The sequence below is a fragment of the Marmota flaviventris genome, chromosome 7, assembly GCF_047511675.1.
Source record: "Marmota flaviventris isolate mMarFla1 chromosome 7, mMarFla1.hap1, whole genome shotgun sequence".
Classification (NCBI taxonomy): domain Eukaryota; kingdom Metazoa; phylum Chordata; class Mammalia; order Rodentia; family Sciuridae; genus Marmota; species Marmota flaviventris.
The window spans coordinates 71,603,202-71,625,061 of NC_092504.1; the positions used below are offsets into that span (position 1 = coordinate 71,603,202).

The following is a 21,860-nucleotide window of genomic DNA, read 5'->3' on the forward strand; positions in this document are numbered from 1 at the left end:
ATTCTAATCCTTAATCCAAAGTACCTCTAATCTTCCCAAGTGCCCACTCCCTTATTGTGAATTAGTATCTTCATATCAGAGACAATATTTGGCCTTCGGTTCTTTGAGTTTGGCTTATTTTGTTTAGCATGATATTCTCCAATTCCATCCATTTACTGGCAAATGCCATAATTTCATTTTTCTCTAAGGATAAGTAATACCCCACTGTGTATATAAACCACATTTTCTTTATCCATCAAGCTGTTGAAGGGTATCTAGGTTGGTTCCATAGTTTAGCTATTGTGAATAGAGCTGCTACAGACATTGATGTGGCTGTGTCACTGTAACATGTTGATTTTAAGTCCTTTGGGTATAAAACAAAGAGTAGGATAACTGGGTCAAATGGTGGTTTCATTTCAAGTTTTCTAAGAAATATCCATACTGCTTTCCAGCATAAATCACCAATTTGCAGTCCTACCAACAATATATGAGTGTGCCTTTTACAGTACATCTTCACCAACATTTATTGTTACTGGTGTTCTTGAAATTTCCATTTTGATGGATGTGAGATAAAATCTTAGAGTAGCTTTGATTTGCATTTCTCTAATTGCTAGAGATGTTGAACATTTTTTCATATATTTGTTGATTGATAGTATTTCTTCTTCTGTAAAGTGTCTGTTCAGTTCCTATGCCCATTTATTGATTAGGTTATTTTTGCTTTGGGTGTTTAAGATTTTTAAGTTCTTCATATATCCTGGAGCTTAATGCTGTATCTGAATTGCAGCTGGTGAAGATTTTCTCCCATTCTTTAGGATCTCTCTTCGCATTATTGATTGTTTCCTTTGTGTGAAGTAGCTTTTTAGTTTAATTTCATTCCATTTATTGGCTCTTGAATTTACTTACTGTGCTTTAGAAGTATTGTTAATGAAGTCATTTCCTATGCTGACATGGTGGAGATTTGGGCCTGCTTTTTCTTTTATTTTGTACAGTGTCTCTGTTTAGTGCCTAAGTCCTTGATCCACTTTGAGTTGAGTTTTGTGCAGGGTGAGAGATAGGGGTTTAATTTCTTTTTGCAACCTATGGGTTTCCAGTTTTTCCAGCACCATTTGTATAGGAGGCTATCTTTTCTCCAGTGTATATTTTTGGTGCCTTTGTCTGGTATGAGATAACTGTATTTACATGGGTTTGTCTCTGTGTCTTCTAGGCTATACCATTGGTCTACATGTCTGTTTGGTGCCAATATCATGCTATTTTTGTTACTATGTGTCTGAAGTGTAACTTAAAGTCTAGTATTGTGATGCTTCCTCTTCACTTCTCTTGATAAGAATTGCTTTGGCTATTCTGGTTTTCTTATTTTCCCAAATAAATTTTGTGATTTTTTTTCTACTTCTATGAAGAATGTTTTGTGTATTTTAATGGAATTTGAGCTGTGACTCTTTTTTTTACTTTTTTATTGAATGGAATGCATTACAATTCTTTTTACACATATACAGCACAAGGTTTCATATCTCTGGTTGTATATAAAGTATGTTGATACCAATTCATGACTTCATACATGTACTTTGGATAATGATATCTTTCAGTTCATTGTCCCTGGACTTCCCAGAATCTCATTTGTTTGATTTTTTTTTTTTTTAGTGACAGAGATTTAATAAAAATAAATTAAGAAAAAATGATTATTTACAACTATATTTGTGGTCATGGAGAAACACCTATAATCATATGCAAAAAGCTCTAAAATTAAGCAGATAGATAAGCTGTTAAAGAAATCATAGTATTCAATCTGAAATAAAAAGAACAAGTCATCTCAGAAATTTTGGCCCATTAAGTCTGATTCATGACCATCCATTCTATTGTGTAATAGTCACTTACACCACTCAAGACATAAATCTTCAATCTAATGTTACTAGAAAATGCAGTAGTATCTCCATGAACCCTCACAAAGGCAGAGCAAGACCATGTGTCAGGGGAAGTACTGGAAAACCACAATGTGTTACATGGTCAAAAAGGCAATATTTTGGCAAATAACCCAATCAATACATGGACTAAGGAACAGAACAGATACTTCACAGAAGAAATACAGTCAACAAATATATGAAAAAATGTTCAACATCTCTAGCAATTAGAGAAATGCAAATCAAAGTTACTCTAAGATTTTATCTGATTCCAGTCAGAATGGCAATTATCAAGAATACAAGCAATAAGTGTTGGCAAGGATATGGGGGCAAAGGTACACTCATATATTGCTGTTTGGACTTCAAATTGATGCAACATGCTGGAAAGCAGTATGGAGATTCCTTAGAAAACTTGGAATGGAACCACATTTGACCCAGCTAGCACACTCTTTGGTTTACACTCAAAGGACTTAAAATCAGCCCACTACAGTGACACAGCCACATCAATGTTTGTAGCAGCTCAATTCACAATAGCTAAGCTATGGAACCAATATAGTTGCCCTTCGGCAGATTAATGGATATATAAAATGTGATACATATACACAATGGAGTATTATTCAGCCTTCAAGAATGAAATTATTGTATTTGCCAGTAAATGGATGGAGTTGGAGAATATTATGCTAAGTGAAATAAGTCATTCCCCAAAAAAACAAACTCCAAATATTTTTTTCTGCTATCTAGGTGCGGATCCATAAAGGGGTGGGGGCTAAGGAAGAATGGAAGAACTTTGGATTGGGCAGGGGGAATAAGGGGAGGGGGTGTATGGGAGGGTAGGAAGGATGGTAGAATGAGTCAGCTATTATTACCCTAGGTACATGTATGATTGAATGAAGAGTGAGAATCTACATCATGTAAAGCCCAAGAAATGAAAAGTTTTGCTCCATTCAAGTACAATGAGTTGAAATGCATTCTGCTGTCAAATACAACTAATTAGAACAAATTGAAGAAAAGCAATGTTTTGGGACTTTTCAAAATCTTTAACTGACAGAATAACTAGCTGTGAGTCCAACATGCTAATTATTGACCTTTCAGGGAAAGGTTATAATAACTGGGAAGGAGAACAGATAAAGGCCCGTGAGAAATACACACACACACACACACACACACACACCCAGAAGCACACACACCATGCATAGTCGAATAGGAGAGGAGGACAAGGAGAGAGATGTGAACAATAAGCAAGTGCTGCATAATGAAGAAAAATTCAGGCACTAAACTGACCAAAGATGTTTCAGAGCGAAACCTTGCACCTCAGTTAATTCTATGCAAGGTCAAGGAGCATTCCTGCAGCACTCCTGTGGACTCCTCTGCTCTTCCAGAAGTCTGTGAATGAAGGATCTAGTGCGTGAAAAGGTTAATCATACCTGCTGATTGGAAGTACTCCAAAGCCTTCTGGGCAGGACCGTGATAAATTAGTTCTCCTGAGGCCAATATGGTAAGACTGTCAAAGAGCTTGAAGATGGAATAACAAGGCTGATGGATGGTGAAGATAATTGTTCTCCCCTGCTGAGAAATCCTAAGTGAAAAAGGGAAATAATGAATCATTAAACATCTGGACCTTGCACTTCTTGATAGAATACTTATTCCTGCCAGTAGAGCTTTTTCTCTCAGTTCAACTTGATTTTCTCATACAAACTTGTCATCTCAACTCATTACATACTTGGCAATTGAGGAAAATAAAATTCAATGCTTTTATTAAAAGACTAAATATTCTTAAAGTTTGGTGCATCAGCAGTCTAGAATTGTCTATAGAGATTGAGAGAAAATGCATTTTCATACAGTCTACCCAGACAGTGAATTCAGGGAAGTTGGTACACAATCTCTGATGGTTGGAATAGGGAATCCATATTATTACCAAGTATCTCAGATAATCTCTTGAGTACACCCACTTTCAAGAACTAGTTAATGACCTGTGAGACTACAAATAGTACAGTATGGAAAAGTCTACAAATAAACAGAAAAAATTGTATATTGTTATATTCCATCTTCATTATGTGTAGATTGTTCAAATTTTAATTCTTACAAGTCATTATCCTGTCTTATGTTGACCAATGTCTTGGTAATTTAACACTTTTAATAAAATTTTTAGTGAATACATGAAAAAAAGAACTAGTTAATGATTAAGTATTAAAAAGATGGTCATATAACCAATTTTCATTGATCATTTAATTATGCTGAATCTTTAGTAACTGGTTTTCATCCTACCTTGGTAATACATTAATATTATTTAGCCCTTAGAATGCCATTTAGCACTTAGTTAAATGTTTTAGAGATAAATCTTTATTTTTATAGTAAGGCTGTTATGATATTAGTATTTCCTTCTTTATACAGATAAGGTCTAAATGTTAAGTAACTGGCTAAGCCCTCACAGTTACTAAGGGGCCCTGTTGGGGTCTGAGCTCTGGTCAGATTTTATGGTAGAAACAGTTCTAAACTGCCCTTTATAGGAGTTATTACTCAAGGTTAGAAGAAACAAAGGCCAACATCACTTTCTCAATTTTTAAAGTATTTTGAGAAAAGAATCACTTCAATTTAATAATTTAATAAGCACCTCATAAATCTATTGTATCCAAGGGGGTTCTGCCTCATGGAGAAACAGGAAAAGATCTATAATTTCAATCTGATGTGGATTTGAAGTAGTTAATGGCTCCTTGTAAAAAAAAAAAAAAAGGAGAGTGATAACCCGTCTGAAGGTGATATATGTAGAATATCCAAATTCCCAATGATGGTGACCTAAGAAAAGAGATGCAGTGAAAGAACAAGGTGAACAAAGTGAACAAGTCTACTCTCAAAACTGTAAGAAGCAGTTCCATGTAACACGACAGGCAGTGTTTATGTGTTTGCTTGTGTAGGTGTTGTTTTGGGTGAAGAAGATAACTAAGAGAGATGGTAAAACAGGCCTATGGTGAGCACTCCAGAAAAAAGTTGGAAATTCAGTCAATAGGCAATAGGAGCTGGGAAAGGACTGGAAGATGGACACGTGGTTCCTGAGAGCTCTGACACTCAAAGTGTGCTCTGAGGACTAACAGCGTTAGTATCAGTAATTCTTCAAATCTCCTGTGAAGAATTTTGAACCCTTCTTGAGACCTATAGAAATAGGATCTGCATTTCAACCAGACCCCAGGTGATGAACTTGCAAATCAGTGTTTGGGAAGGACTGATCAGAGCTCTCTGCATGAGGAAAGATGCCTGTGTGCTAAGCAGAGCAAACCACAAAGAAAATATCTATGAATCTAAATATCATACATGGGTTCTGTAATGGGGCCTGAACTCCAGACCCATGACTGGGCATCATCACTTATATGTGCAAAGAGTACTTTAAACTTATGATGTCTAACTCATAAATATCTTCCTTTCTTGCTGTTTCCTCTCTTCTATCATAGAGACTTGCTCATAGGGTTATGAGCATCAGAGGAAGCAAGGTTGTGACAGAGAGGGGAAGCCTTGAAGATAGTGTGATTGACACCTTAAAACAACGAGGCAGAGGAGTTTCTAGAGGTGGTAGATAAAGGGAGAGACTAGAACTACTTGGATACTGGTTCCAATAAACAAATAAATTACATCAGTAAGCAAGTAAGTAAATATTTTGAGATAATGGGAGCCCAAACTCTCCCTGTCTGAAGTCACAAACATGAAAATAGCAAAGACTAAAAGTAAGACAGAGGTGTTAGTTTGGAGTCAGAAATATTATTATGAATTCATGGGATTTTCAATGTATATACAATAACAAGACAGCAATAGTTATAGATCTCTGTTCATGCATATATTTTTTAGTAAATATCTATGAATACATATATGTGTACCACAATTAGATGATAAAGGCTGACATTACCTGTGCAGGTTGCATTCTCAGGTGTGTTGCACTGAGTACTCAGCATCCTTTCATTCTTGAGCATCATGCAACACTCACTGGGATGGACCCTGCAGGGGGTCACACCATGAATTGCTCCAGATTGTAAGAAGACAGGAAAAGTGTATTTCTGGAGAGATACTGACAGACAGGAAACAGACACAGTAGCTCTGATTGTATCCTAGCAAAGGATTTGAGTAGCCATGATTGGATCCTGACAAAGAAAGGCTTATTGACCAGGAATTTAAGATGATGGTGTGTTCTCCTGGATTGGAGATTTGGGTAGGAAGTATTTGGGGTGAAAGGGCATGATGGCAGAAGAAACTACATGGGAAGTAGCAGAGAGGAAAGGAGGGGCTACAGATACAGTGAAATGTAACAGAGGGAAATCCAGGTGAGAAAAGTAGAATTTCATTTGTATTATTCTTGGATATTTCCTTTCAGTTTGAAATATGTTACTATATTTTTAAAGATGATGTCTAAATCTCAACTATTGAAAAATTTCCTATAAACATCCATTCGCATTTTTCTTTCTTTATAAAAAGAAATGCATTTGTCTAATTTCATTCTTCCACTTTTTGAAGCCTCAAATGTCACCAGTCATTGTCTCAATCCTCCCATGACAGGTGGAAATCCTGAGCTGATCCTGTTGGTTCCCTTGAAAACAGATCTAGAATCCACCCTCTGCTCACCAGGACCATCCTTGGTGATGCTTCATCATCCTACATCAGCTCCTTCACTGGATCTTCCCTCATCCTTGCCTAACTGCCGTCTTTCCCACAGCCATTGCTGTGCTCCAAAACTCTCAAAAACCTCCCCATTTCCTCTAGTGACAGGAAAAGCCATACTTCTTACATGACCTCTGCCACCAGCCCAACTCCACTTAACATCCTAATCCACCTGTGAAGGGCTAAACTGGGTCCTCCCCAAACTCAGATATCGAAGCCCTATCCCCCAGGGCCTCTGAATGTGGCCACATTGAACATAGTGTTTTCAAAGAGGTCTTTAAATTTAAATGAGGTCACTGAGGGTTCTCATCTGACTATGTCCAGTTAGGAGTTGATTAAGACACAGACATACAAAGGGAGAAGGTGACCATCTGCAGCCAATGAGAGGCCAATGAAGAAACAACCCACAGCATACAATTTTTCAAATTTCTGCCTTCAGAGTCATGAGAAAATTAATTTTTGTGTTTAAGCCTCCAGTCTGTGGTATTGTGACAGTTCACCGAACATCACTCCTCATAGTCTCTGGGTCTGTCCCTCTGGCCTTGCTGGTCTTCCCCACATATCAGACATGCTGTGCTTCAGAGACACTTGGCTGCCTTTTCTAACCCGAACTCTCTTCTGATTTATAGCACATCTCACTCATTCTCTCCCAGCATATGTGTCACATGATTGTGGCCTTTTCTGGTCCTTCTAATTAAAAAGCTCCCTGCCTTCACCATAGCCTTCCTTTCCTATATTCTTGCTTCATCTTTCTTGAACCACTTCTTGTTTATTGACTGTATCCTGCTAACAAAGAAGAAACATTTAAAAAAAAAAAAAAAAAAAAAAAAAAAAACTTCTGAATCTCCTGCACCAGAAATACCAGTAAAATAGAAGTGATCAAAGAGTAAATGAATGAAATAAAATGTTGCCATAGTTTTTACCTTTTTAGAAGTGTAAAGACATCATTAGCTGTTCTCCCATTTAAGCCAGTTGTGGGTTCATCCAGGAACAAGATGAGAGGATCAAGGATCAGCTCCATTCCTATACTAGTCTTTTTTCTTTCTCCTTTAGATTCCACCTAAAACACAAATTATTATCATGTTCAAGAATTTCAATGGTCACTGCTATTTGGTGAATTAACCAGTACCATTCCTGTTAGAGACACTTTACTTCATTTTCCTCATTATTCTGGACAGGAAATAAATGACATCTGGGGGAAAAAGTTTTTCTCTAACCCCATGTGTAAGCTAAGCCTCAGTGCAGAGTAGCCACCTGATTTGAATCTCATTCTTTTAATAGTCCTGAGCATTCCTTGACAGTCAAATATTTTAAGAGAGTAAGTTAAAACACTAAAAAAAAAAAAAAAAAAACAAACCAAAAAGGAAACTATGATGTAGGGAAATATATTTAATAAAGGAGAGCCTGGCACAGTGTAGTATGCCTGTAATCCCAGTGGCTAGGGAGGCTCAGAATGATGTTCTCAAGTACAAAGCCAGCCTTAGCAACTTAATGAGGCCCTCAGCTACTTAGCGAGAACCAATCTCTAAATAAAATATAAAAAAGGGCTGAAATGTGGCTCAGTGTTTAAGCATCCTTGGTACCAAAAAAAAAAAAAAAAAAACCAAAACAACAACAACAACAAAAAACCAATAAAACAACAACAACAACAACAACAACAAAAAAGTAAAAGAAAAAGAAAAAGAAACTACTTACAATGATCTTTTAGTGTGTTCTGAACATCCCATACAGACACACCACATCTACAAAATATCCCAACTGGACTGAAAAGAAGATAGTGACCTTGGAGCCAGGAGCATATAATTTCCAACATACCAGATTAGCATCTTTTAAATTTCATATTTTTCCCCAAAATGATTTTTTCTATATATAACTTACCTCAGAATGACTCACTCATCTTTTCAGAAAAATCCAGAACAGGGGATATTTCACAAGGCGAGTGGCACAATATTTGCATGCAGTAAATGTTTGGGGAGGGGATAAAGAAGATTTAGGGGAGGTAGGAAGTAGAAAACACACAACCCTTGAATGGTTTCTATTAAGAACTGATCTTTAAGACATTTGGGTACCTGATCAAAGTATTATATAAATGTATAAGTATGGCACAATGAAATATATTATTTTGTATAATTATTATAAGCAGAGAAAAAGGCTTTTGGGAACAATTAGGGACATATTAATAAATATAAACATGTAACAGCTCATAATATAGAGACCTTGTTCCATTTGTTCAATAATGGTATCAGTAAGGTAAGATATGTGCTCATTTCCTTAGGTTATTGTGGGAGAAAAGGGATACAAATGACCATTGAAGGGAATAGTACTACTCTATAGAGGCAGTAATTCATTGTTAGGTTATCCATCATATCATTTGAGTAATCAGACTATTTGTCTACATTTTTGTTATGTTAAAATATCATAAAGAGCTAAAAAATAAATTACTTAAATCAATAAGATTATATGATTCTAAGAAGCCAACAATTACCTTTGTACACTTCCCCTGGAAATCCCAGAAAGCAACACATTAAAGTGCCTGCTTGGAACTAAGTAAGAGTAAAAGAAAGTGTCTTCCTAGAAAGATAAAATCGGTTTAAAAAGCAGCCTCAATCACTCAACAACAACAACAACCAAAGGGGGTAAAAAGTGGCTCCTGTGCCATCGTAACTCAGGAGAGATCCACAGGAAAAAAAAATGATGTTTATCTTCTACCTGTCCAAGCCCCATTGATATCCGAACCAAAATTTAACAAGATTTTCCTTCACCTTGGCATGGTTTAACTCTAACATCAACTATGATCATTTACATAACTCTTTAGCATGAATGAGTGTTTTAACCCCAATAGCCAACATTGTACCTTCAATCCATTTGAATGTATTTCATCTAATGGTTTAAAGTATTATAAGAATAAATCTTATCTTTGTTTTCATATCTCTAGTTTATACTTGTTCCTCTTACCCCTGATTCATTCTCTTGCATTATCTGCTACTACCTCACATACCCACTATCCATCAATTTTACCTTTGTACCTTAGTGCAAATTATCTTTTCTCTCTCTTTCTCTTAAGTTTTCTCTTTTCCAATCCTTTAGGGCCTATATTCCCCAATTCCCCACCAATCCCTCATTTATGGTTACAGTAATTGTACTAAATTTAATAACTATTATTGGAGCTATTCCAGAACACTTTTAAAGGTTTACATATGTATTTGGGAAACTGTGGAGAAAAATAGCAACAAGCTTTTCTTTCTTATAAGGTTGAATAATACAAGCCTTGGCTCTGGAGTGGTTATAGTAAATAGGGTTCAGTGGCATCCTTGAAACTGGTGCTGATATTAGGATCAGCAGAGGTCACACATTGACAAAAAATTAGCATCTGAATAGGAAATCATCCCAGGGCTCTTAAGAAAAAAAAAAAAAAAAACACTCATAAGTAGTCATTCTCTTAAAAAAGAAGTGAGAACTATACAAAGAGATGTGCAGGCATAGAAATGCTATGAAAAAAAAATCAAGAAAAAAAACCATCCCAAAATCCCTAATATTTCAACAACTGACTCCATAGACACTACCATAGAAAATATGTCAGAAAAAAAATTGGAAAGTTAAAAGATAAAATATTCTATAACCTAAAAAGGTATAAAAGTGAAATCAGAGAAAAATACAGAAAGTGAAAGATTACTTCAATAAAAATAAAGAAATTCTAAAAGGGAACCAAATAGGAATCCTAGAAGTGAAAGACTCAGAAACCAAACTAAAAGCTCAATGGAAAGCAACACGAATGGATTATATCACTTTGAAGATAAATCTTTAGGTCTTGAAAACAAAACATATAATCTAGAATAAAGATTGCATAAAGAAAAGATGTTAAGAATGAATAGAAAATTCAATGTTAAGATGTTAAGAATGAACAGAAAATTCAAAAAAAATATGAGATATCACTAAAACACCAAATTTAGTGTTTATTGGGATAGATGAAGGCTCTGAAATATAAGCTAAAGGCATGCACAATTTTTTCAATGAAATGATATTAGAAAATTTTCCAACCCTTAGGAATGAGAAATTCAAATCAAAGAAACATATAGGAATCCATGTATACAAAATCACAATATATTCACACCAAGAAACATTATAATGAAATGCCTAGCATATAGAGTAAGGATAGAATTGTAAAAGCTACAATAAAAAAGGGCTGGTCACATTTAGAACTAAACCAAAACAGATTTCAACTGATTTCTCAAGTCAGAATCTAAAATCCAGGAGATTTTGGAGTACTATAAACAAGGTTCTGAAAGAAAATGGTGTCAACCAAGAATTTCTATACTCAGCATAATTAAGCTTCAGAATTAAAGATGAAATAAAAATATTTCATGAAAAACAGAAACAAAAGAATTCATAACTAGTAAGCCTGCATTATAAGACATATTCAATGAAATTTTCCATAAAGAAGAAATGAAGAGAGAAAATGAAAAGAAACATAGGAATGAAGTCCCTGAAATAAAAGTCAATTAAAGGAAAACAAGTCTGCTTTAAACATTAGAAATAGATCAAATGTTTGGAATTATAAACCATCTCTCAATAACAACATTGAATGTAAATAGTCTAAAATCTTCAATAAAATGACAGATTGGCAGACTAGATTAAAGAACAAGACCCAACAATAGTTGTCTTCAAGAGACTCACCTCAGAGGCAAATATATCCATAGACATAAGGTAAAAGAATGGGAAAAGCTATATCATTAAAGTATAACCATGAACAATCAACCATAACTATTCCAATATCAGATAAAGTAGATGTTAAGACAAAATTAATCAGAAAAGACAAAGAAAGTTACTTCATACTACTAAAGGGAATCATACAACAACAAGATAATGATTGAAAATATCAATGCCTCAAACAACAGAGCATCTACATACATGAAACAAACCCTTAGCAATATTAAGAATCAAATTGACCACAATACAATGACACTGAGTGACTTTAAATTTCCTCTTTCAACACTGGATAGATCAACTAAACATAATCTAAGTAAAGATTCTAGTTCTGTAGAGAACTAAAAAATACTATTAATACATGAACCTACAAGATATTAACAGAATATTTTATCCATCAATGACTGAATTCACTTTCCTCACTAGAGCACATGAGAAATTTTCTGAAACAGACCACCTTTTCAGTCACAAACCAAATCTTTGCAAATACAATAAAATAGAGATAATATTTTGAATTCTACTATAACACAACAGAATGAATTGGAAATCAACAATAAGGTAAAAAGCAGAAACCACTCTAACACCAGCAGATAAAATAATACACTTTTGAAGATGAATGGATAGAATAATAACTCAGGGGAAAAATTAAAAATTTGAGAAGTAAATGAGAATAGTGATAAAATATATCAAATTCTCTGTGACGCTATGAAGTCAGCTCTAAAAGGAATGTTCATAGCATTGAGCTAATACATTAACAGAATAGAAAGGTAACAAATAAATAATCTAAAATTACATCTCAAGCCCCTAGGAAAACGAGAACCAACAAACCAATGCCCAAATCATTAGACGATAGGACATAATTAAAGTGAGAGCAGAAACTAATAAAATAGAGAATTCAAAAATTTTCAAAAGATCAATGAAACAGAGTTGGTTTTGGAAAGGATAAATGTTTAGCCAAACTAACTAAATTAAAAGAGGAAAAATGCAAATAAGATTTGAGATGAAAAAGGAAATATCAACCTATATGCTACTGAATCCATAGAATCATCAGACACTATTTTGAAAATTTGTACTCCAATGAACTATAAAATCTTAAAGATATTGACACATAGCTTTTATAATGTTGAGATAAATTTTTCTATCTGTAGTTATATGTGAACAACCTAAGGCCAACATTATATTAAATGAAGAGAATCTGAAAGCATTTCCTCTATAAATAGGAACAAAACATGCCCTCTTTTCCCACTCCTATTCAACATAGACCTTGAAATTCAAACCAGAGCAATTAGGCAAGAGAAGGAAATTGAAGACATGCAAATATGAAAGAAGAGCTCAAATTATCTCTCTTTAATGATGTCATAATCCTATATTTAGAAGACCCAAATAACTCTAGCAGAAGACTTCAAGAGTTCATATATGAATTCAGCAAAATAGCAGGATACAAATCAGCATCCATGAATTAACCATATTCCTATAATCCAATGATAAATTGGCTAAAAAAGCAATTAAGAAAACAACCCATTCACAATAGCTTCAAAAATCAATCTGAAAAAAGAGACAAAAGAACCTCCACAATGAAAACAACCGAACATTAAAGAAAGAAATTGAAGATCTCAGAAAAATGAGAAATTATACCCCATTTGATTCAAAGGTATGATTTGTCAAAAAAAAAAAAAAAAAGAAAAGAAAATGGAAAGACCTTCCATGTTCTTGGATAAGCAAAACTAATATTGTCAAAATGGCCATTCTACCAAAAGCACTGTTCAGATTCACTGCAATTCTCATCAAAATTTCACTGACACTCTTTAAAGAATTATAAAAGGCAGTTACAAAATTCATTTGGAAAAATAAGAGACCCAGAATAGCCCAAGAAATCCTGAGAGAGAAAAGCAAAGCAGGGGGTATCACAATATTGGACCTTAAATAATACTTCAGAGCTATAGTAACAAAAACAGCATGTTACGTGCACCAAAACATCTCACTCACAACCTGCATGGGGAGGGAGTGGGTAACTATGAGAGGTGTGGACCAGCTGGAAAAAAAAGCTGGGAAAGTAATATTAAAGAAATAAAAACAAGAGGTAAGAATTATATATATTTTCAAAGTGTGGCTGTGATGGGTGGAACACACCTGATGGGGTCTTACCCTAATAAAGAGAAAAATCTGTGCTTACTTTATGTACAGTGGTAAAGACCAAAGGTCATAGTAAATAATTTCATCAGGAAAAACAGGATAAGTGTGGGGGGAAAACAGGTTGTTTGGTACTTAGGTGGTTATGCTCACCTCCTGAGGGCTGTGTTTGATCCTATGGCTGTGAGCTAAGGCAGGGTACCAGCATGATCTGGGCTTTCTCCAACCAAGGAATTTCACCCAGGAGTTCCCAGAAAAGCAGCTTCCCTGCCTTATGCTGGCTCAAACAAACACAAAATTTATCATAATTTATACATGGCTTCCAACAAAAACAGATATGAAGACCAACGGAATAGGAGAGACACAGGCAAAGCCACAGACATACAGTTATCCCATACTAGAAAAAGATGCCATAAACATATATTGGAAAAAAGACAACGTCTTCAACAAATGGCACCAAGAAGACTGGAAATCCATAAGGAGTAGAATTAAATTTAGATCCTACCTCTTGCCCGGCACAGATCTCAATTCAAAGTGGATCAAAGACCTAGGTGTTAGATTAGAAACCCTTCACTTGCTAGAACAAAATGATGGCCCAACACTCCAACATATTGGCACAGAAAACCTCTTTCTTATTAAGACTCCTAGAGCACAAGAAATAAACTCAACATCAATAAGTGGGATGGCATCAGATTTAAAAGTTTCTGCACAGCCAAGAACTAAGAATTTGAAGAGAGAGCCTCAGAAAGGGAGAAAACATTTCTTACCTACTTCTCAGGGCATTAATTTCCAGAAAATACAAATAACCCCCCAAAAAACACCAAATAAACAAATGAACCAACCATTAAATGGGCAAAAGAATTAAATAGACACTTCTCAAAAGAAATAATACAAGAAACCTAAAAAGAGCATGCTACAGGGACACTGCTACATCGATGTTCATAGCAGCACAATTCACAATAGCAAGACTGTGGAACCAACCTAGATGCCCTTCAATAGACGAATGGATAAAAAAAAATGTGGCATTTATACACAATGGAGTATTACTCTGCATTAAAAAATGACAAAATCATAGAATTTGCAGGGAAATGGATGGCATTAGAGCAGATTATGCTAAGTGAAGCTAGCCAATCCCTAAAACAAATGCCAAATGTCTTCTTTGATATAAGGAGAGTAACTAAGAACAGAGTAGGGACGAAGAGCATGAGAAGAAGATTAACATTAAACAGGGATGAGTGGTGGGAGGGAAAGGGAGAGAGAAGGGAAATTGCATGGAAATGGAAGGAGACCCTCAGGGTATACAAAATTACATACAAGAGGAAGTGAGGGGAAAGGGAAAAAAAATACAAGGGGGAGAAATGAATGACAGTAGAGGGGGTAGAGAGAGAAGAGGGGAGGGGAGGGGAGGGGAGGGGGGATAGTAGAGGATAGGAAAGGCAGCAGAATACAACAGACACTAGTATGACAATGTGTAAATCAATGGATGTGTAACTGATGTGATTCTGCAATCTGTATACGGGGTAAAAATGGGAGTTCATAACCCACTTGAATCAAAATGTGAAATATGATATATCAAGAACTATGTAATGTTTTGAACAATCAACAATAAAAATAAAAAAAAATAAAATAAAAAACAATCAAACAAAAAAAATAATACAAGAAAAAAATGTTCAATATTTGTAGCAATTAGGGAAATGCATATTAAAACTACACGGAGATTTCACCTCATTCTAGTCAGAAAGGTGATTAACAAGAATAAACATGACAATAAATGTTGGCAATGATATGGGGGAAAAGGTGCGCTCATACATTGTTGGTGGAACTCCAAATTAGTTCAACCACTCTGGATTATGGAGATTTCTCAAACAAACTAAGAATAGAACCACCATATATCAGCTATCTCATTCTTTGTTATATATATATATAAAAATTAAAATCCGCATATTACTGTGATGCACAGCAATGTTTATAGCAGTATGATTCACAATAGCCAAGTTATGGAATGAAACTATAAGCCCAGGCTCTTGCCCAGACAGAAACAGGGGAAACCTAAAAGGCAAAATTGCTAATACCTGGAAATCACTAATACCCTTTAACAATTAATGGGTAAAGAAAAAATAGTATATATATAATAGAGTATTTCTCAGTTATAAAGAGAACAACTTTGTGTCATTTGCCAGTAAATGGATGGAGCTGGAGAATATCGTGCTAGGTGAAACAAGCCAACCCCCCCAAAAGACAAGGGTTGATAATTTTCTCTGACATGTGGAAGCTAATTCAGAATAAAGGATGAGGGGATAAAAATATAGAAAAATTCAGTGGAGTCGACAAAGTGGAATGAAGTAAAGGAAGGGAAAATTAGATAAGGAAAGGCAATGGAATGAATCTGACCAAACATTTTTTTTATGTACATATATGAATATATATATACACACACACCCACAAGAAATAATGTTAAAAATACTGTAAGTAAATAGACAGATCAGTAGAGTAGAGGAATAGGAACAGAGGAGGGAGTGAGGGGAAGAAAAGGGAAGTACCTGGGAATGAACCAGAACAAATTATATTCTCTGCTTTTATAATTATGTCAAAATGAATCCAGTGTTACATATAACTAAAAATAAAATTTAAAAAAGAATACTTGGATTCTTTTCATTTATGAAATCCAGAAGTATACCTCAAAAAACATGTAACAATATTTCCTGGAGGAAGAGTTGGAGAAGAGCAGCTAAAAGAGGAAGAAGAAGAACAAGAAAAGTCAGTGCAAAGACATCAAACAACCTGTGTCTTGAACAATGGGTGTGGGAGGACCATGGAAAAAGCTGTGTGAGGGGTTCTCTCCACATAGACCTACTCCTTCTTCAGGACTAGACCATAGTTAAGATTGTTCCCCACATATTTCCCTCTTCATACTATGTAACTAGTTACCTTTCTCATCACTACAGAAAGCAGCCAGTTTTGACACCATACACATTAGGAAACTTCTGAGCTCCTCTTTCCTGGTTATGACTCTATCAGATTTTACACATTACCTTGGAATCTGCCACTTCCTCCAGATTTAACTCTTTAATGATGTTGTTGATCCTCTCCTTCTTTTCCTGTTTTGTCATAGTTGTTGGAAGCCGAAGAGCTGCTGAGAACCATAAGTTCTCTCTTAAAGATAGTGTGTCCATCACAACATCATCCTGAAGGCAAATGTGATTTCATTGAGAAACACTGAGTTTTTCTAAGACCATCACTTCTGTGTATGTAACTTAAAATATGAAAATAATAAAACCAGGGCTCTGGTTGTGGATCAGTGTAGAGTGCTCGCCTAGCATGTGTGAGACATGGGGTTCGACTCTCAGTACCACGTATAAATAAATAAAATAAAGATTCATCAACAACTAAACAAAATAAATAAATAAAATAAACCCAAAGGAAAGTTCTAGTTATTGTAAAGTTTCAACTCTAAGGATTTCAGAAATTCTATACAGACAACTTTAGAGCCCAAGGGAAGCTATTTGCATACTCAGGTGGAGCACACATAATTATGATGACTTCTAGACATTTACAAAATGCTTTCTATGAGGAGTTGCTAAAGTCATCCTTTAGGAAAAGAAGAGAGGTGAATGAAGAGCCAAAAAGACAATAGTAGATGGTTTTGGAAATGATATAAAAACTAGAATTGATACCACTGCCTAAAAGTCTATATTCCAGGTTCTTTCTGCCTCTCCTTTTGACTCCTACCTCAGTCTTAAAGGAGATTATGTAAAGGTGGTATAAAGAAAGTTGGTACTGAGCATCTTCAATTGGAAGCATGCAAAACTATAAGCCCAGTCTCTTGCACATACAGAAACAGGGGAAACCTAAAAGGCAAAATCACTAATACTTACCTGTACCACATACCCTGTATTATGTGGGAAATTGGAATCCTCAGGTACTTCATGTACCCAAACATCTCCAGATATACCACTTGGATCCTTCCTTGCAGCCAATATATCTAACAACCTACAAAAGGACACACATGTTCAGAGATTTTTTCCTTCCTACAAAGGCCACATCTCTCACCTATTCAGAATCCAGATTCTGTTCAAGTTAAAAATTGAACAAGTCAAAAAATTCTATGGTTTAACATGTGTGTGTGTTTGTGTATGTGCATGCACACACAGAAATTCTTATTAGCATCCTTTTCTTCATGTGCTATAAGACATTCCAAAATCATTAAAGCAAAATATTATTGGCTTATCCAGGATAGACTCCCAGTGACCCTCACCTTCATGGTCCCAACCCAGGCAACAGTCTCCTTTATCTCTGATGCATGATCTCCCTGAGAACTTCAGCTTCTTCTGTTCACTTTTAACATTATTCCCTTATCTTCTTTCCACATTAGTTCATAATATGATGGACTGCTATATTGTGATCACTTCATAATGCCATGTTGTTAAAGCTGAATTTAATAAGACTTCCTGGTCCTTGGATTAAAACCATATGCTAGTCTAAATTGATTTTATCCATAGTACTTAGCATCAGACAGGAAATGCACAACAAATTCATGTGATTTTTTTTTGTGGGGTGGGGGCCAGGTACCAGGGATTGAATTCAGTAATACTTGACCACTGGGTCACATTTGCAGTCATCTTTTGTATTTAATTTAGAGACAGCAACTCACTGAGTTGGTTAGCACCTCGCTTTTGCTGAGGATGGTTTGAACACATGATCCTCCTGCCTCATCCATCCAAGCTGCTGGGATTACAGGAGTGCACCACCATGCACAACCAACGCATGTGATTTTTAAAAAGCATACTAAAATGCAGCCAAAAAGGCTTACTTACACCTTCTTTTGTACTCACAAAGTATTGCCTGAAACTGAGGGTCCCACGATGGCATTAAGGCCAGGGTTCATGATCCCACTGTAAACACAAAAATATACTGATTTAGTATTTTACTTTATAAAGAGTTCCACAGGTTTAGGGTCTACACTGAATGCATTTAGGAAAGGTTGATGAAATTGCAGATAGATAACAAGCACCAAATATTAATGTAAAATATCATTGATTAATAGAAGTCTAGTCAGGACCTATAAAAAATGTCTGAGATCCCTCAAATATCTTGAAACCCCTAATCTCTTTGGGGGAAATGACATATTTCATGTTCAGACCACAAAATAAGTAGCAATTTTTTAATGAATGATCTGCATTACTCTTACTCCTTTTAAAACAGTTTCTAAATCATGTTTAATGATCAGCCTCTTCAAATCCCCTCACCTGCTTCCCAGTCAAGTTAGACACCATTAATGAACACTGATTTGGAGATTGATCAGCAGTAGTGTTCTCACTTTTAAAATCTAGTCATAACGAAAATTAATATATCTTCAGTAGAAATCAAAGAGTGGAGCAAAGTACTCCAGAGTATAAAAAAAAAAAATCGCGTGTTCTTCACATTCAAGAAAAATATCTTACCAATTAAAAAAACCAGGGTAGATGATTCACTGCTTTGTTGAGTATCTGATTAATTGACTGGAAAATGTTCTGTGTGTATTGGGTGACATCCCTGTAGTATGGACATCCTTGTGAGATGCGCAGTCAGAAAATGGATATAAGTATGCTTTAATCAAATTAAGAGAATTCCTGAGGGTAGTAAACAATCAGAGTAGAAGAGGGTGATTATGGCAGTGTTGACTGTGCTAAGACCTAAGAAGTCAATTTTAGGCTGATTATTATCCTAAATATAAGAGGTGAATCTACTAGAAAGAATTAGGTGGAGGAAGAGAACTAAGGGCAGGGCTACTGCAGGGGCACCGGAGTGCACACAGCAGTCTGGCTTCAGGCATTCAGAACTCTGGTGTGTATGCCAGTCCCTCTTTTGACTTGCTAGGCACATCAAGATGTGTTCTACAGTGGAATCAGTATCTATTCCAAGCACAGGATCAAAGCCAACAGCTATGTGCCCTCACATACTGATACCCAGGGAGGTTGATCCTATGATTGCATAGGTGTCATGAAACATGAAAGTCTCAGTGCAACTGACCCCACAGCACTCACATCTAGAATGATCTCTTCTTTCTTGGCCTGTAGCACCTGATCTTTAACAAATGAAACCAGCGCTGCCAGAGGCTGAGGTGATATGTACCGTTCACTTTGTTTATTAACTGTGGAAACTCTGAATCACTGGACTATTGAGAGTGTGGTAAACTGGGATTCAGAAAATTCTTAATTCATTTGCTATCCTTCCTCCCCCAGTGTAAAGACAAACAAATGACTGGGTATATCTGGGGGTGTAGGTCAGTGCAAGTGGGGGTAGTTAGCATGCATGAAGTCTTGGGTTCAATCATTAGCAGTAACCCAAATTCACAATGCTTGGGCAAACTCTCAAAGTGCATTTGTCTACAGTTCTTAATGTATCTCCCTTATTAATATCTACCTAGAAACTGCTTCAGAAATGATCAGGAAAAGCCTTTTTATTTCCTAAGTTTTCATTGCCTAGAAAATTTCCCATGTTTTTAAGATATGTAGTCAAAAAAAAGAGCAAGCCATCCTGAACGATTCAACCAGAAAAACAAATGTGAATATAGTAAGGCAAAGCATTTCAAAAGTCCCTTTGTTTGTCTTTCTTTGACAGTAAATCCCAGTGTTACAGAAAACATCAGAAGCATAGAAACCCAAATGCCACAGTTACTATGTAGGGCACTGACTAGTTCCACATCCATTCAGGCAACACAATTATGTCGTGTCTACTATGTATGTACAAGATACTATTTTAGGACATGGGATAGAGCTGAGAACAAATCCAGTAGATAAACAAATGGAAAAACAAAGTCCCAGCCCCCTGGAGTTCATACTCTAGTCAAGGGAATGAGCACCTACAGGTGGTCAATTTTTTTCTATTTCCCAAACACTGTGAGTAGACAGAACTATGCTAATTTGTTTCAATAGAGTCTGGAGCTACACTCATGTCAAAAATTCAGTTATGTCCTTCACCTTTCCTGTTCTCCCCATCTTCACCTCCACCTTTCTCTCAGCCCTCACAAGCCATTCCCCTCTTATTTTCTGCTTTACAGCATATGCCTCTCTCCTAAAACTGTAAAACCTTGCCAAGAAGATTGTGTCTTTGTAACCACTTCTCCCTCCTGCCCTTCTGCTGCACCCTGCACTACTATTAATTCAAGTTTCCATACTGTATGGTGAGGGTATGGATAAAAGACAAACAGACACACAAATAGAGAAAAAACTGGGGCCTGGTAGATCACTGTACATTGATAGATAAATAGTGACCGTGAGCAGGCTCAGCAAATTCATTATATAGGTTTAAACAGCAAAAGGAACAATTGTGAGAAAGTTTCTTCAAGAAAAGCAAAACTGAAATTTTGAATATAAACAGCCCAATTAGAACTATCAGGATGGAGGATGAGGAGGTTCTGTATTGTCTTTGAATACTTCAATCAATCACAGCAAAAAAAAAAAAAAAAAAAATGCAGGGGAAACTGCTATGGTTTTATAATTCTTCCATCAGACTAAAAGGTTTCTATGAATAGAGGGCATTTCTGTAACTAGCATCTTCAACAACACCAGACACCTACGATTATCCCTATTTGGTTGAATAAGAGAATATCCACCTTAGTTTATTGAGTACATAATTAACTAGCTGGAAGGGATAAGTGAGGTAAATGAACACTCATACAGTGTGTCCTTTGTAGTTATTTAACTTGCACATATTCAAAGCAAGGTACCTTCTACCTCGTTCATCAAAAAAATTGTAGGGAAAATTATTTCATAATTACTGTGTTTCACAAAATGCTTGTCAGCTTTTCAGTAATCAATCTATCTAGTCATATAGCAAAAGATCAAAGCCTTACATCCACTATTTCTCTCCTTATTCTAGTCAGGATTACTTAACCAACACAAGAGAAAGACAAAAAGTAGGCAAGAGAGCAGGTATTTCTGCATGGAAAGAGTTCCAGTGCTGCACAGCAGCCCTTGCCTCAGCCCAGTCAGCCCTTAAAATCTTGCTATTTATTTACCTACAATGACTCAAAAATTTCTATGCTATTTTGTCAATTCTTTGATTTCTAAAGGGAGTTGGCTGGCATTAACTGAAAAAGTGTAAAATCATATAAAATATCAAGAAAATAGAACAAACATCAACTTACATATAGATCTGCAGCCACACTGAGTCAAAAAATTATTTTATAGCCACTCTTCAGCCTTGAAAAGCCATTTGAAGGTGCTTACTTTGACTAGGGATGATTATTTCCCTTATTACAGAAACAGAATTCATAGGCAATGGTATCTGAGCAAAGCCAAATTACATCATGACTCCATAGAAGGGAAGCAGAGGCTCACAAATATCAGAAAAACGCTGACACTCCTAAGGCCAGCATCTGTGAACTCATAGAGGTACCTCATAGTAATAGGTTCTATAATAACACTCATCTCCTTTCTGCTCTAGATCTCACTTCAACACTACACATTGAATTCTGATTATGTTTCTGGATAAAAAGAATAAAAATAAAATTACAATTATTAGGTACTCTAT

The 21,860-nt window shown here is 35.7% G+C and overlaps 1 protein-coding gene across 2 annotated transcripts in view; it reads right to left on the reverse strand.

Annotated features, from left to right (window-relative positions):
• LOC114081281 (broad substrate specificity ATP-binding cassette transporter ABCG2-like) overlaps positions 1–21,860 on the reverse strand; it is a 50,248-nt gene that overhangs the window by 19,430 nt on the left and 8,958 nt on the right. For both annotated transcript variants that reach the window (XM_071614427.1, XM_071614428.1), the window contains exons 3-7: positions 18,179–18,238; positions 17,222–17,336; positions 16,379–16,531; positions 7,436–7,572; positions 3,299–3,450 (exon numbers count right to left, since the gene is read on the reverse strand). In XM_071614427.1, the coding sequence (XP_071470528.1) occupies positions 3,299–3,450; positions 7,436–7,572; positions 16,379–16,531; positions 17,222–17,336; positions 18,179–18,238 (617 nt within the window). The remainder of the gene's footprint in view (positions 1–3,298; positions 3,451–7,435; positions 7,573–16,378; positions 16,532–17,221; positions 17,337–18,178; positions 18,239–21,860) is intronic.